At 42.9% G+C, this 13,347-nt stretch overlaps 1 protein-coding gene across 1 annotated transcript in view; it reads left to right on the top strand.

Moving 5' to 3' along the window:
• Positions 1-13,347, top strand: part of GOLM1 (golgi membrane protein 1) — a 32,719-nt gene that overhangs the window by 11,948 nt on the left and 7,424 nt on the right. Inside the window, exons 4-6 of the mRNA XM_054178599.1 lie at positions 4,202-4,256; positions 5,309-5,411; positions 11,863-12,001. Coding sequence (XP_054034574.1) covers positions 4,202-4,256; positions 5,309-5,411; positions 11,863-12,001 — 297 coding nt within the window. The remainder of the gene's footprint in view (positions 1-4,201; positions 4,257-5,308; positions 5,412-11,862; positions 12,002-13,347) is intronic.

The raw sequence follows: 13,347 nt of genomic DNA, 5'->3' as shown, positions 1-13,347 counted from the left end.
CAGAGGAATCTGAGGTTCCTGGGAGGCAAGCAGTGAATTCATCTGTTCTTGTTGCAGGAAACTTTGTCCTTGAACCATGGCATTTAGCAAATACTAATGTGGTTCAGGAAGGATGAATGCAAAACCAAATCCCAAGTCTGTCAGCTTGCTTTACAAGTAATACTGACTTGACAGACCTTTAATTGATAGATGGGATTTTGTGTAGTTATTCTTGTTGTTTGTAAAGGGAAATGAAAAAGCTTTCAGTAGGAGTGAATGGTCTTTCTCAAAACCTTCCCTGTTTCAGGGAGACATTATGGTGGTTCTGCTTATAGGAGAAATCCATTAGGGATTAAACTTCCACAGTCTGGACTCCTTACCAAAAGCGTGTCTCAAGTTGCATTTGAGACCCATGAATTGCAGTTCATCTTTGCTCACTGTGTCTTATTAGTCTGATAAAATACAGGATAATAATGCCACTAATACACCAATGAGAGTCTTGCCATACTGAAGTAATTGTCAGTATGAGAACTACTTTGAGTCAAATCTGTCTTCTAGTAGAACTGTCTCTGTGCTGCTTGAAGGACAAGGACATAGAAGGTTGGAAGTAGTCAGGGCCTGGAATACCTTGTGGGCTCACCATTCGCTGAAGCAGTGTAATCCTGGGAAATTACTGTCAGAATTATTCTCTTAGATCAGAGTGTGTATTAATACTTCTTTTACCAGTCTGCTTTTAAAAAGTCTGCTTGAATTTTTAAGGATTAATGTAGATTTAGCAAATGCCTTCTGGAAATCCCATAAGAAACAGACTGAAAAGAGAGAGTTTACAGGAATTCTTGGTAACAACAGCTAAAGAATCAGGAGTGCAAAAGGGCTGTTTCTAATCTGCAGGCCTCTTTCTAAGGCCTGTGTATTCTGTGTGGTTGGTATTCAGGACTGATACAGTCTGGGATGTACACAGCCATGACAATTTTTTTGAACAGTGTAACTGGAGAACAGAATGTTTTGGGTTTTTTTCCCCTTTCTTTCTTTTTAACTGCTGGAATGTGGTTTTCCAGTTTTCTTTGGATTTGTGTAATTCTTGCCCATGTACGTGATCAGAATCAGCTTCTCCTGAAAGGAATCACAGTGAGCAGAATGGAGAGAGAAGAAAGCTGCTATGAAAAAGAAAACGTTTTTGAACCAAACAATGCTGCATCTTCTGATTTTGAAAAGGCATTAAGGAAAAGCAAGCACTGCCTCATGCCTTGTTCTGCTTGCCATAGCATGATATAACTAAATTTGCAAGATAAATGCTTACTGCAGAAGTTCAGAAGTTTACCTCTGAAGTGTATTTTCACATGAAGAAGAAAAACAGTTGATATTTTGGGACCAAATGAACCCTAGGCGTCCTGAGAGTGGCAATTTAGGGTATGTGTAGCTCAAGAAAACTAATGAAATGTTTCACGGAATCATAGCAAAATTAATGGACGAAAAGGGAAGCAGAAGGTACCTTATATATACTTGTACATCTTTTATATTAAGATTAGCTCATCATAGGATTCTGTTTTGTTTATACTGTCTACTATTTGTGTTTTAATAAAAGGAAACAATGTTAGGAAATTTCTGTAGCTGCACAGGCCTTTAGTTTCCTCCAATTCACTTAGTATTATCCTGCACCTGTAAAAGTAATTTCTTTTTCATACGTGTCGACTTCCCTTTCTCTTCTGCTGAAACTGTTTAAGAAATTATTAACGTTATAGTTTTGGTGGCTTCTGCAGTTTCAGAGGTTGAACTGCAAGATGTCATGGTGCGCGTGCCTGTCAGCGTAAAAAACAAAAGCGTCTAGTTTGCTTTTTACTGAGAGTGTGAAACAATATTGAGTGTCTGATCTTCACCGTGATCATTCTTTGGGAATAGAGCTGGGGGTTTTTGGTTTGTTTTGATTTGTGTGAGTGGTGTTTTGGGTTTGTTTTTTTGTGTGTGTGTGTGTGTTGTGGGGGGTAGGGAGGTGGGGTGGGGTGGGGTGGGGGGTGTGGTGAGGGGTGTGTTGTGTGGGGCAGTGGTATGGTGTGGTGTGTTGGGTGCAGTTTTGTTTTGTTTGTTTCGGGTCTTTTTTTCCCTCTACTGAGGATGAGGAAGAGTCTGTAATTTCTGAATGCAGTTCAGTGAGAAATAGATTTGTATGAAAAATGCCTTCTCCGTTTAGGGCTTGGAATTTGTTTTAGACATACTTCAGTTGGTACTCCTCCTCTGAAGTATACAGGAGTGTGGAGTACACAGACCAATCTAAAAGTGAATTGTTTTCTTACAGATCTTGTTTATGAACTTTTCTTGCACATATTAATCTGTAGTTAGCCATTTATCTTCTGTCCTACAATGAAGAAGCCTTTTTGTGGTTAGTATAAATGATTTCTGTACTCCTGAAGCTTATTTCAAAGTGATGAAAAGTACAGAGAGAAAATAATTGATGTACATGTGGAGGTGTGCTTGCAAAGATAGAGAAGAAGGGTAAGAATTTCCAGATATATTTAACAAATAAACAGCATTAATTTGACCTGTGCTGCACTGCCAGTGTGGTGGTGAGGAGCAGTAGGAACATGCAAGGTAGAACTGTTCTTTTTCTTTGCAGTAAGGATCAGTTTAAGGTAATCATGAAGCAGGTGCCTTTCTTCTTTCTGAGTATTAAAAATACTTGCTTCTGCATGTATAAGTCCTGTCCTTCCAGCTTGCTTTGTGCCTAGTTGGCTTTATTCTCAGCAGATGATTTACAGATGCTGCAGCTTATCTTTTCCTCCTTAAGAGCTATATTTGTGAATGCAAAACCCTTTTTTCTTAGTTTTTGGTTCTGAAACCATTTTATTCTCATCAAGTTATTTGCAGTTCAGTCTTTTTTTCCTGTTGCAGTATCTCATGGTTTTACGTACACCATATGCAGTCAGTGTTATAAAGCACACACATCAGTTCAGTGTGCTTGGATTAGCTTGAGCAATGGCAATAACAAATGCTGAAGCTGTTGTAGTAATGCCTCCAAGGAACATGTTTATGGAGACTCCTCTGTAAGGTATTAAATGGATTGAGTGCATGTGCATAGTTCAGAGTATGTGCTTGAAACATGTGCTTTGAAATAGTTATTTCAACCTTTTCTCTCAAAGCTCACTCTTAGGAATCATAGGTATTGCTTTGTGGGTTGGAAAAGAGGCACAATATGAGTTTCTTCCTAGAACTGAGTTTTGGCATGTGTTTTGTGAGTGCTTCCCACCAATTTGCTTTCTTGACCTGTATAAACCCCCCAAAGAAAATGTCTGCCTAATTCAGAGCCACGATGTGAGGGTTGGTTAACTTGTGGATGGCAGGAGGCGGAGTGGAAAGGCTGATGTCACTGCTGCAGTCGATTTGGAGGCTGGCAGTCGGAGTACTGCCCTGTAAATTATTATACTGTATTTCATGCTCTAGTTAACTAACGAGATTTTAGTGATTTTTCTGCTAGACTCCTACCTGCAAGTTCAAGGAGGTAGTAATGGCATTGCAAAAGGAAGTTTTACAAGCAATCCAGGAAAACCAAGGCATGCTTTTTTTTCCCCTGTTGAGATTTAAGGAGCCTTTTCCACATGGCAAATAATTTTATTTATTTCAGATATCACAAAAACATAATGGTTTGAGTTTGAGCAGAAACTTTGGGAAACTGGGAATTTGATGTATTCTGACCTGGGGCCCCTAGAGAGCACTGGCATTTTCTGGGAAAAGCATGGCAAGGAAATTGGCTTAAGAAGCTAAAGAAATATGCTAAGAGTGGGCTGAAGGGTCAGTCTTTGTAGTCTTAAGAAGGCACTTTTGCACCAGACTTTGTAAATGTTAAGCATGAGTCTGAATTATCCTGACCTCTGGTTCAGAGTAATTGATGGTGATCTGCACTGCACTGCACCTTCTTTCAAGGAACAACTACAATGAATCTGTCTGTGACTGCAATCACGAGCAATTATAGGAGTGGACTTTTTGAAGTCCCCCTCTTAATATTTAAGTGCAGTGATACCTTTCATGTGCCCTCTGTCCTGCTCCCCAATCCCCTGTTTAGCTGGAAATCTGTGTTAAACCAAGAGTTTGTTATTTGCCATAGTAAATAACTAGAGCAGCTAAAAGCTGGTGTGTTTTACTGTACAAAGAAAAGATCTCCTTACATATCTTTGATCGGTGTTAATAATGATAACACAATTAAAATTGTTTTTTGTTTTATTCCTTCCAGGCAGTGCTGATGAGTAACATCACAGTAAATGAAAGACTGATCCAGGGTCTACGAGGTATGTTGTGATACTCCTCTGTGTTTCTTTCATATTGTGTTTTAAGCTCCTTGCTTTTAGGATTTTGGATTTTCAGGATTCTTCTGGGACTGCTGCCTTTCTTTACGTTGCGTGGATAGAATAGAATAGAATGAACCAGGTTGGAAGAGACCTTCAAGACCATCGTGTCCAACCTATCTTCCAACACCACCTAATCAACTAAACCATGCAACCAAATGGTGCCGGATGGTGCCGGAGCTGTGGGGATTTAGATCCTGCATCTGCACAGTTCCCTTTCAGTGAAGTGTCAGATGAATCTCCCTCAGCTGTAGAAGTATTTGTCTCTGTAGTGCTCGATGTAGGACTGCTGACCCTTAAGATAATATCGAGTTAGCTTCTCTGTGTACTGTTGATACATTTAGGCTTCATTCTTCCTCTGAATTTACAAACTCCTATTTTAAACAAGAAAAATCGGTCTAAACAATTTGCATTCATGTTGGTACTTCAAAATCTTTCTTAGCAATTTATTGCTCAGAAGACTGGGTAATGGTTCCCAAGTTTTATAAACATGTGGTGCCATCACACAGCTTTCTGTTGGGAAGAAACCCCTTAGTCAGAGATGTCTCTGATTTTGGGGAGCATAACTGCAAATTGCATATTACTCAGGGAAGTATTGTAAGCTTGTTTGTAGATGGCTAATAAACAAGAATGCTATTTCATAATATGGCCTGATCAGTATTTCATAAAGACTTTTTGGGCTGAAACTTAACAGAGCAAGGGTTTGCCAATGAGTTAAGAGTATTCCTTGGGAAGAAAGGGAGGTAAGAGAAAATCTGTATTACACCAGTTTTGTTAATAGGTTAAAAGGCTATTCTTACCCAGTCCTGAGCATCTGTGATCAATAAATGCAACAACTGTGTATTTGTATACAAAGCGTAATGAGCATGACAGATGGATGGAGTTAGCATGCTTACTGTCAACCTGCTGTTTGATACTTCTGGTGTGATAGATGTAAGTGTATGTATAGGTGTGTGTTTATGTTAATGTATATGTTTTAATCCTTATGTGGTCAGAACACTTGAAAGAGTTGCAGACAGAATACGGAAAACTACAGCTAGATGTTCACTGGTTTCAGAAGAACCAGACTAACCTTCAGAAGAAGTTCTCTTATGACCTGTAAGTATGTTCTCTCTAAAAGATGGCTTCTGAAGTGGTAGGTGGTATGGTATTAATCCAGAACATTCTTGTGGTAGTTATAAACTGTTAGTAAATGTACATCATTAGAAAGTAACACCTGGCATGTCCAAAACTGCACACAGTTGATCTTACCGCACTTGGCATCAAAGTATCCACAGATTTTTCCTATGCTTCATAATGTTCCTTCCACTGCAGGTGGAGAAAGACAGCAATATTTAAGTACATTTAAGAGTGGGGGGAAAATTGAAACACAAAGGCTAAACAGAAGAGGTTTAAGAACTAAGCTATGGGAATACCTGATGAGCAGCTGCGCTTCATTGTGTTACCAGAACTGAGAGCTGTGTGTTCTGCATTACAGTTGCATCACGTTTTTTGTTGAGGTTTCACACTGCCATAAGGTATGAATAACTGAACACAAATGTGGAACAGTCTCCCTGCACTAAATACAAATTTCTGGTATTTGTAGGAATTTCTCCTGGATTCTTATGGTTCATTTCTTGTTCCCTCTATGTGTCTTCACATCCTCTGGTGTGTAGGTGGAGAAAATCAGCAGAATGTGCTGTTTGCGTGTTCTCATGATGATTTTCCATCAAAAATGGTAACTGCTGTACATTTTCCAGCAGCCACTGCTTAGCCAGATTTCATTTAAAAGCTCAACATGAGAATAGAATAGAATAGAATAGAATAGAATAGAATAGAATAGAATAGAATAGAATAGAATAGACCAGGTTGGAAGAGACCTTCAAGATCATTGTGTCCAACCTATCATCAAACACCACCTAATCAACTAAACCATGCAACCAAGCACCCCATCAAGTCTCCTCCTGAACACCTCCAGTGATGGTGACTCCACCACCTCCCTGGGCAGCCCATTCCAATGGGCAATCACTCTCTCTGTGTAGAACTTCCTCCTAACCTCCAGTCTAAACCTCCCCTGGTGCAGCCTGAGACTGTGTCCTCTTGTTCTGGTGCTGGTTGCCTGGGAGAAGAGACCAACCTCTGCCTGTCTACAACCTCCCTTCAGGTAGTTGTAGAGAGCAATAAGGTCACCCCTGAGTCTCCTCTTCTCCAGGCTAAGCAACCCCAGCTCCCTCAGTCTCTCCTCAAAGGGCTTGTGTTCCAAACTCCTCACCAACTTTGTTGCCCTTCTCTGGACACGCTCCAGCAAGTCAACATCCTTCCTAAACTGAGGGGCCCAGAACTGGACGCAGAACTCAAGGTGTGGCCTAACCACTGCAGTGTACAGGGGCAGAATGACCTCCTTGCTCCTGCTGGCCACACTGTGCCCAATGCAGGCCAGAATGCTATTTGCCCTCCTGGCTGCCTGGGCACACTGCAGGCTCATGTTCAGCCTACCATTGACCAGTACCCCCAGGTCCCTCTCTGCCTGGCTGCTCTCCAGCCACTCTGACCCCAACCCGTAACTCTGCATGGGGTTGTTGTGGCCAATGTGCAGAACCCGGCACTTGGATGTGTTCAATCTCATGCCCTTGGACTCTGCCCATCTGCCCAGCCTGTCGAGGTCCCTCTGCAGAGCCTCTCTACCCTCCAGCAGATCAACTCCTGCCCCCAGCTTGGTGTCATCAGCAAATTTACTGATGATGGACTCAATGTCCTCGTCCAGATCATCAATAAAGATGTTAAAGAGCATGGGGCCCAGCACTGATCCTTGGGGCACACCACTGGTGACTGGCTGCCAGCTGGATGTGGCACCATTCACCACCACTCTCTGGGCTCAGCCCTCCAGCCAGTTCCTAACCCACTGCAGAGTGCTCCCATCCAAGCCATGGGCTGACAGCTTGGCCAGGAGTTTGCTGTGGGGGGATGGTGTCAAAGGCCTTGCTGAAGTCCAGGTAGACTACATCCACAGGATCAATCAAAGAGCTTGAATTGTGCAGGCCAAACCTTGAATTTTTTTTTTTTCTTTTCCTTGCTGAAGAATTAAGTGTTAGTGCATTTGGCATGCTTACTGGGTTTGTGCAATGCCAGTGTTTACTCCTTTGACTTGAGGTTATATGAATGAAGGCTTCACACTTAAGGAATGCACTTTGCCCTGTGAAAAAATGAAGAGAATTAATTGCATAATTGACAATGTTATACAAAGATGACAGGAACCAAATACCTTTTGTATTGTAAATCAGTTTTTTACAACAATTGGATAGTGCACTGTAGAAGACAGTGAAAAAATTGGTCATGTGTGTGTAATGCATAAGAACAAAATCTGTTAACTTAGAAGGCACAAAATCCATTGTTTCTTTTCATGCCCAAATCTTAGGTGGGGTATGTGTGTATCTGTGTGTGTGTGTGTGTGTTTTGGTTGTGTTTTTGGGGGCTGGGGGGTGTTGGATGTTGTGGGGGTTTTTTTGAGCTTACAAGCTTAGTGTTTTCCATAGAGAAGTCAGCAGGAGTTAACTTGAGCTTACTGGTGTTACGTGCAAAAGGAATGTGTGTTCCTCTGCAGTCAACTTACCAAGTTATCCTTGGTGTATATTGTGCCTAGTGTTGTCTGGTTGTGGTAGAGCTTCTTCATCAAAGCCTAGCTGGCTGCACTGACCCTTCTCTCTCGCAGCAGCCAGAGAGAAATGGAAGCCTCTGAACTTGTGAAAATATTTTAATAGTCAAATGCATTTTGGTTCTTAGGAGTTTTGTTATGTAGCCATGTATTTGGAAATCCTGCTATGTGTAAAAAAGTCTGTTCATTAGTTTGATATTTGCAGCCCTGACAAGTGTAAGAGTGTGAGTGCATGAGAAATCTTTTTTGGAAGGGGTGTGTTGTGGTTTAACCCCAGCCAGGAGCTAAGCATCACATAGCTACTCTTAGGAAACACTCTTATTCTGGTGACTCCTCCATGTGCTAGCATTCACAAAATCAGACTTCAGAGTATTACCTAGTCAAGATGAAATGATAGTAAAGGTAATTAGTCGGTTCATTAAAGTAATTATTTTGCCAGGTCATAGCATGTCTGTCTGCCATTCTTCCTCCATTCTGAGTGTTAACCGCACAACAGATTATTCACTTCTAAATAGCAGGGGTGCAGGATGACAAACATGCAATAAAAATGAGTGATCTGCTGTCATAGAGGCACATGCCCTGAGAATTCCTCTGGGTTATTTGCAGTTTAAGATACTAGAACATGGCTGTCTAAACCAGCTACACCAGGGGTATTAACATTCATGTTTTGGGGAGATGGAGGTAAAACTTGCAGTGTCTTGATCCATGTTGCGTGCAGAAAGGTGTGTTTGTCAGATCTGTAGCTGATGGCACACATTGATCTGAAAGTTGCCTGAAGTGTAAAAAGATACAGAGAAAGAAAAAAAGGATTTGAAAACCCCAACAAACTCCTTTGTTGGTGCATACTTGGGGTTGTATGATGACTGGTTTCTAAGCTTTCTATGTGTGTGTTACAGGGTAATGCTTATGTGCTTTGTTATTTCCTAGATCTTGTCCTTCCTCTAATAGAAATTTAAAGTGACAGATTAAGAGAGTCGGGGAGACAGGGTGAACATGCCCTGATGGCAGGTCACTTTCCATGACAAACCCAGCTTGCCAGCGCTCCTGGGTTTGGACAGGATCATCAGTACAGCCACAGAAGGAGAGAACACTGCTGCACAGAGCAGCCTAGGACGTACCCAGAGGAACTGTGAGGGAAAGGCAAGCAATAGGACTGCTAAAAGAAGACTGTTGCTATCACAAAGGTTAAAGCACTAGTGGCACTGTATAATTAATAGAAGAATTTAAAAGAGACACACTACTTGCATCTTTAGGAAATGCTATCCCTTGATAGTTTTGCAGGTGGGGAGTGATGAGGTCCAAAGGCAATTGAAAAGGACTTCAAGGCTCTGGGAAAGTTGGTTGAGGGGTCAGGGGCACAGGTAATTTTTTCATCAATACCCTTAGTTGCAGGAAGAAATACTGAAAGGAACAGGACAGCAGGTGTAGTTAACAAGTGGCTCAGAGGCTGGTGCTACCAAAAGAATTTTGGTTTCTTTGATCTTGGGGAACTTTCTATGGCACCAGGTCAGCCAGCAACAGATGGAGTACATCCGTCCTAGAGGGGGAGAAAGATCCTAGCACATGAGAACAGCCTATCCCACAGAGAGAGAAGGGTTCTAGGAAGGGAGTTGGCAGGTCTCATTGACAGGGCTTTAAACTAGATTCAAAGGGGGAAGGGGCTGAAACCAGTCCCCCCAGACAGCAGTCTGAGGGTGGTAAGCTGGAGTCAGGGGTGAAACCAGCAGCCCAGCTGAAGTGCAGGTACACTAATGCATGCAGCATGGGTAACAAACAAGAGGAGCTGGAAGCCTTGTTGCAGCAGGAAAGTTGTGATGTAGTTGCCATCCCAGAAATGTGGTGGGATGACTCACATGTCTGGAGCACTGTAATCAATGGCTACAGGTTCTTCAGGAGAGACAGGTGAGGGAGAAGGGGTGGAGGGGTGGCCCTGTACATCAAGGAGGCTCTGGACACCATGGAACTAGAGATTAAGGGTGATCAGGTTGAGTGCCTGTGGGTGAAAATTAGAGGGAAGGCCACCAAGGCTGACATCCTGGTTGAGCCAGGGAATTACAGACCTGTCAGCCTGACCTCAGTGCCAGGCAGGATTATGGAACAGGGCATCTTGAGTGCAGTCAGACAGCACTTCCAGGATGGCCAAGGGCTCAGGCCCAGCCAGCATGGATTTAGGAAGGGCAGGTCCTGCCTGACCAACCTGATCTCCTTCTATGATCAGGTGACCCATCTGGTGGATGTGGGGAAGGCTGTGGATGTAGTCTGCCTGGACTTCAGCAAGGCCTTTGACACTGTTCCCCCACAGCAAACTCCTGGCCAAGCTGTCAGCCTGTGGCTTGGACAGCAGCACTCTGTGCTGGGTTAGGAACTGGCTGGAAGGCTGAGCCCAGAGGGTGATGGTGAATGGTGGCACACCCAGCTGGCAGCCAGTCACTAGTGGTGTGCCCCAGGGATCAGTGCTGGACCCCATCCTGTTCAATATCTTCACTGATGATCTGGATGAGGGCATTGAGTCCATCATCAGTAAATTTGCTGACAACACCAAAATGGGGGCAGGAGTTCATCTGTTAGAGGGTGGGAGAGCTCTGCAGAGGGACCTTGACAGGCTGGACAGATGGGCAGAGTCCAAGGGCATGAGATTTAACACATCTAAGTGCTGGGTTCTACACATTGGCCACAACAACCCCATGCAGTGCTACAGGCTGGGGTCAGAGTGGCTGGAGAGCTGCCAGGCAGAGAGAGACCTGGGAGTGCTGGTTGACAGCTGGCTGAACATGAGCCTGCAGTGTGCCCAGGTGGCCAAGAAGGCCAATGGCATCCTGGCCTGTATCAGGAACAGTGTGGCCAGCAGGAGCAGGGAGGTCATTGTGCTCTGTGCTCAGCACTGGTTAGGCCACACCTTGAGTATTGTGTCCAGTTCTGGGCCCCTCAATTTAAGAAGGACATTGAGATGCTTGAACGTGTCCAGAGAAGGGTAACAAGGCTGGTGAGAGGCCTTGAGCACAAGCCCTATGAGGAGAGGTTGAAGGAGCTGGGGTTGCTTAGCCTGGAGAAGAGGAGGCTCAGGGAGACCTTTTTGCTGTCTACAGGTACCTGAAGGGAGGTTGCAGCCAGGTGGGAGTTGGTCTCTTCTCCCAGACAACCAGCACCTGAACAAGAGGACAGAGTCTCAAGCTGTGCCAGGGGAGGTTTAGGCTGGATGTTAGGAAGAAATTCATCACAGAAAGAGTAATTTGCCATTGGAATGGGCTGCCCAGGGAGGTGGTGGAGTCACCATCACTGGAGGTGTTTAGGAAGAGACTGGATGGGGTGCTTGGTGCCATGGTTTAGTTGATTAGATAGTGTTGGGTGGTAGGTTGGACTTGATGATCTTGAAGGTCTTTTCCAACCTCATTAATTCTGTATTCTGTACTTCTTTATCTACTGATAAACACTGTTTCTGTAATACATATTTTGTCTTGCAGTATTGCACTTGATGAAATACTGAGTGTTCAGTTAGCCAGCAGTAGTTTACACTTTTTGTTGCAACCAGTATCTTACTATTTTCTCTTCCTAACTAAAATCTAAATACTCAGCTGTTGTTTTATTAGAAATGCTTGAAGGATCCAATCTGATTTTGACTTAATGGAAATTGACTGCTTAGTGGAAGGCAAAAAAATACACATAACTCATTGAGCTGGTCTAATAAAAGCAATGTAAGTTAATTTCTTCCAGAAGAAGTTGAGCTGCCTTCACTACGACTTTATTCTTACGTCTTAGGTTAACAGCCCATTTTTTCTTACTGACTTCTCAAATGTAAGCACAAGAAAACAATACAAAAAAAAAAGGTAGGAGGGAGGAGTAAATGATTTGTAAAAGAAAATTTTAGAAGCGAGCATGGATGGAAGTTAACAATTGCTAATTTGTTCGTGTTTTCTCCAGGTCACAGTGCATCAACCAGATGAAGGAACTAAAGGAACAATGTGAAGAAAGGATAGATGAACTTAGAAAAAAGGGGAGTGATGTGCCACAAACCAGAGAAATCCAAAGCTTCTCAGAAGATTCAAAAAAAAATAGCCAGGTATGATTTGGGTAATTTCTTTCAATCTTTTTATTTGTAATTCCTAAGGGTTTTCCACCTTCCTTCTATATCCAACTGACATTAGCCCATCTCATTAATTTTGCACTGGTTTCCTTGACACTTGTTGACTCTTTCTGAGCATACAGGAAATTAAGTGATTCTGAGGACAGATGAGGGAGAGGCGCTGTAGGAGACTCCAAATCACTGTCTCTATGATGTGAGCAGTGTTTGAGAAGCGATACTGTGAATGGCTGTCATGTATTCAGGCCTAGCCATAGCCAATGCCACATGGCCACTCGCATGACTGCTCCCCAAAACCCTCCCCCTGGTAAGATGGGAAGGACAAATTTGGAGCAAAATGCAATAGTTTAATAGAACAATAGAAAGAATGAGTGAACAAGAATAACAACAGTGGTGAAGAAAGTAATGAGTAATGCAGAGTGCAACACCCTTACCTGCATGAGTCAGTATGGTATCAAATACCTGCTGGCTGTCTTGGCTGTGGCTCCTCCCAACTTCTTGTGAAGAAACTCCAATCTGTCCTAGCTGAACCCAAAACAGTGGCTTACTCTCTTTGGAAAAGGCAGTGGATTGTACCCATTTCTCTTTGGCTGAGTAAAGGCTACCAAAGGAAACCATTTGATGACTTCATAAGAGGACATGGTAAAGGAATGAGGGCTGGAGTTGGGTTTTGCAAATAGCTGGAAATGGGTGTGAGAAAATGGCTGAAACATCTGAGCAAAGCCCCATGGTAATGGTTCCAGTCTGTGTCCAGTCTTTTATGTAAAATGGTGGGAAGTTTGTGACCTTTTATCCTGGGAAGTTGCATTGTGTGGGAGCTACAAGATGAATGAAGTATCAGAGACAGGAAATTCTAGACAGATATCCCTTCAAAAAAATTATAACTTTATCTTTTGTTCGTCAAATGCTGGAAGTAGACTAGTACCAGTACTGCATGCATTCTTAAGGAAGCTCCATCATGTCAGATGCACACTGGTTCCTAGTTTGTTCATTTAGGTTTTCCCTCTCTTAATCCTGCATTCAACAGAGTTTTTCAGATGAGTTCTGTACAAGCTTGCAATTTGAAGCTGTGTTACAGAATCAGAGAATGCTTTAGGTTGGAAGGGTATGTCCTGTTCTTGTGCATTACTAATGGTAATTAATGCCATCTGGTGTTTAGCTCTGCTGACCCTGATGTGGTATCAGGGCAACAGTGGAGAAGTGGGGTGTTACAGTTTGCTGACCCTTGGAGAATAAAATGTAGTGCTTCTTGTGAAGCACCGACTGAGAACAGTAACCTCATTGTTAGCTGCAACCAGATTAAAGAAGGTTTGTTAAATTCTTCT

This window comes from Dryobates pubescens, chromosome Z (assembly GCF_014839835.1).
Source record: "Dryobates pubescens isolate bDryPub1 chromosome Z, bDryPub1.pri, whole genome shotgun sequence".
Classification (NCBI taxonomy): Eukaryota; Metazoa; Chordata; class Aves; order Piciformes; family Picidae; genus Dryobates; species Dryobates pubescens.
This window is presented reverse-complemented; position numbering and strand designations above follow the sequence as displayed.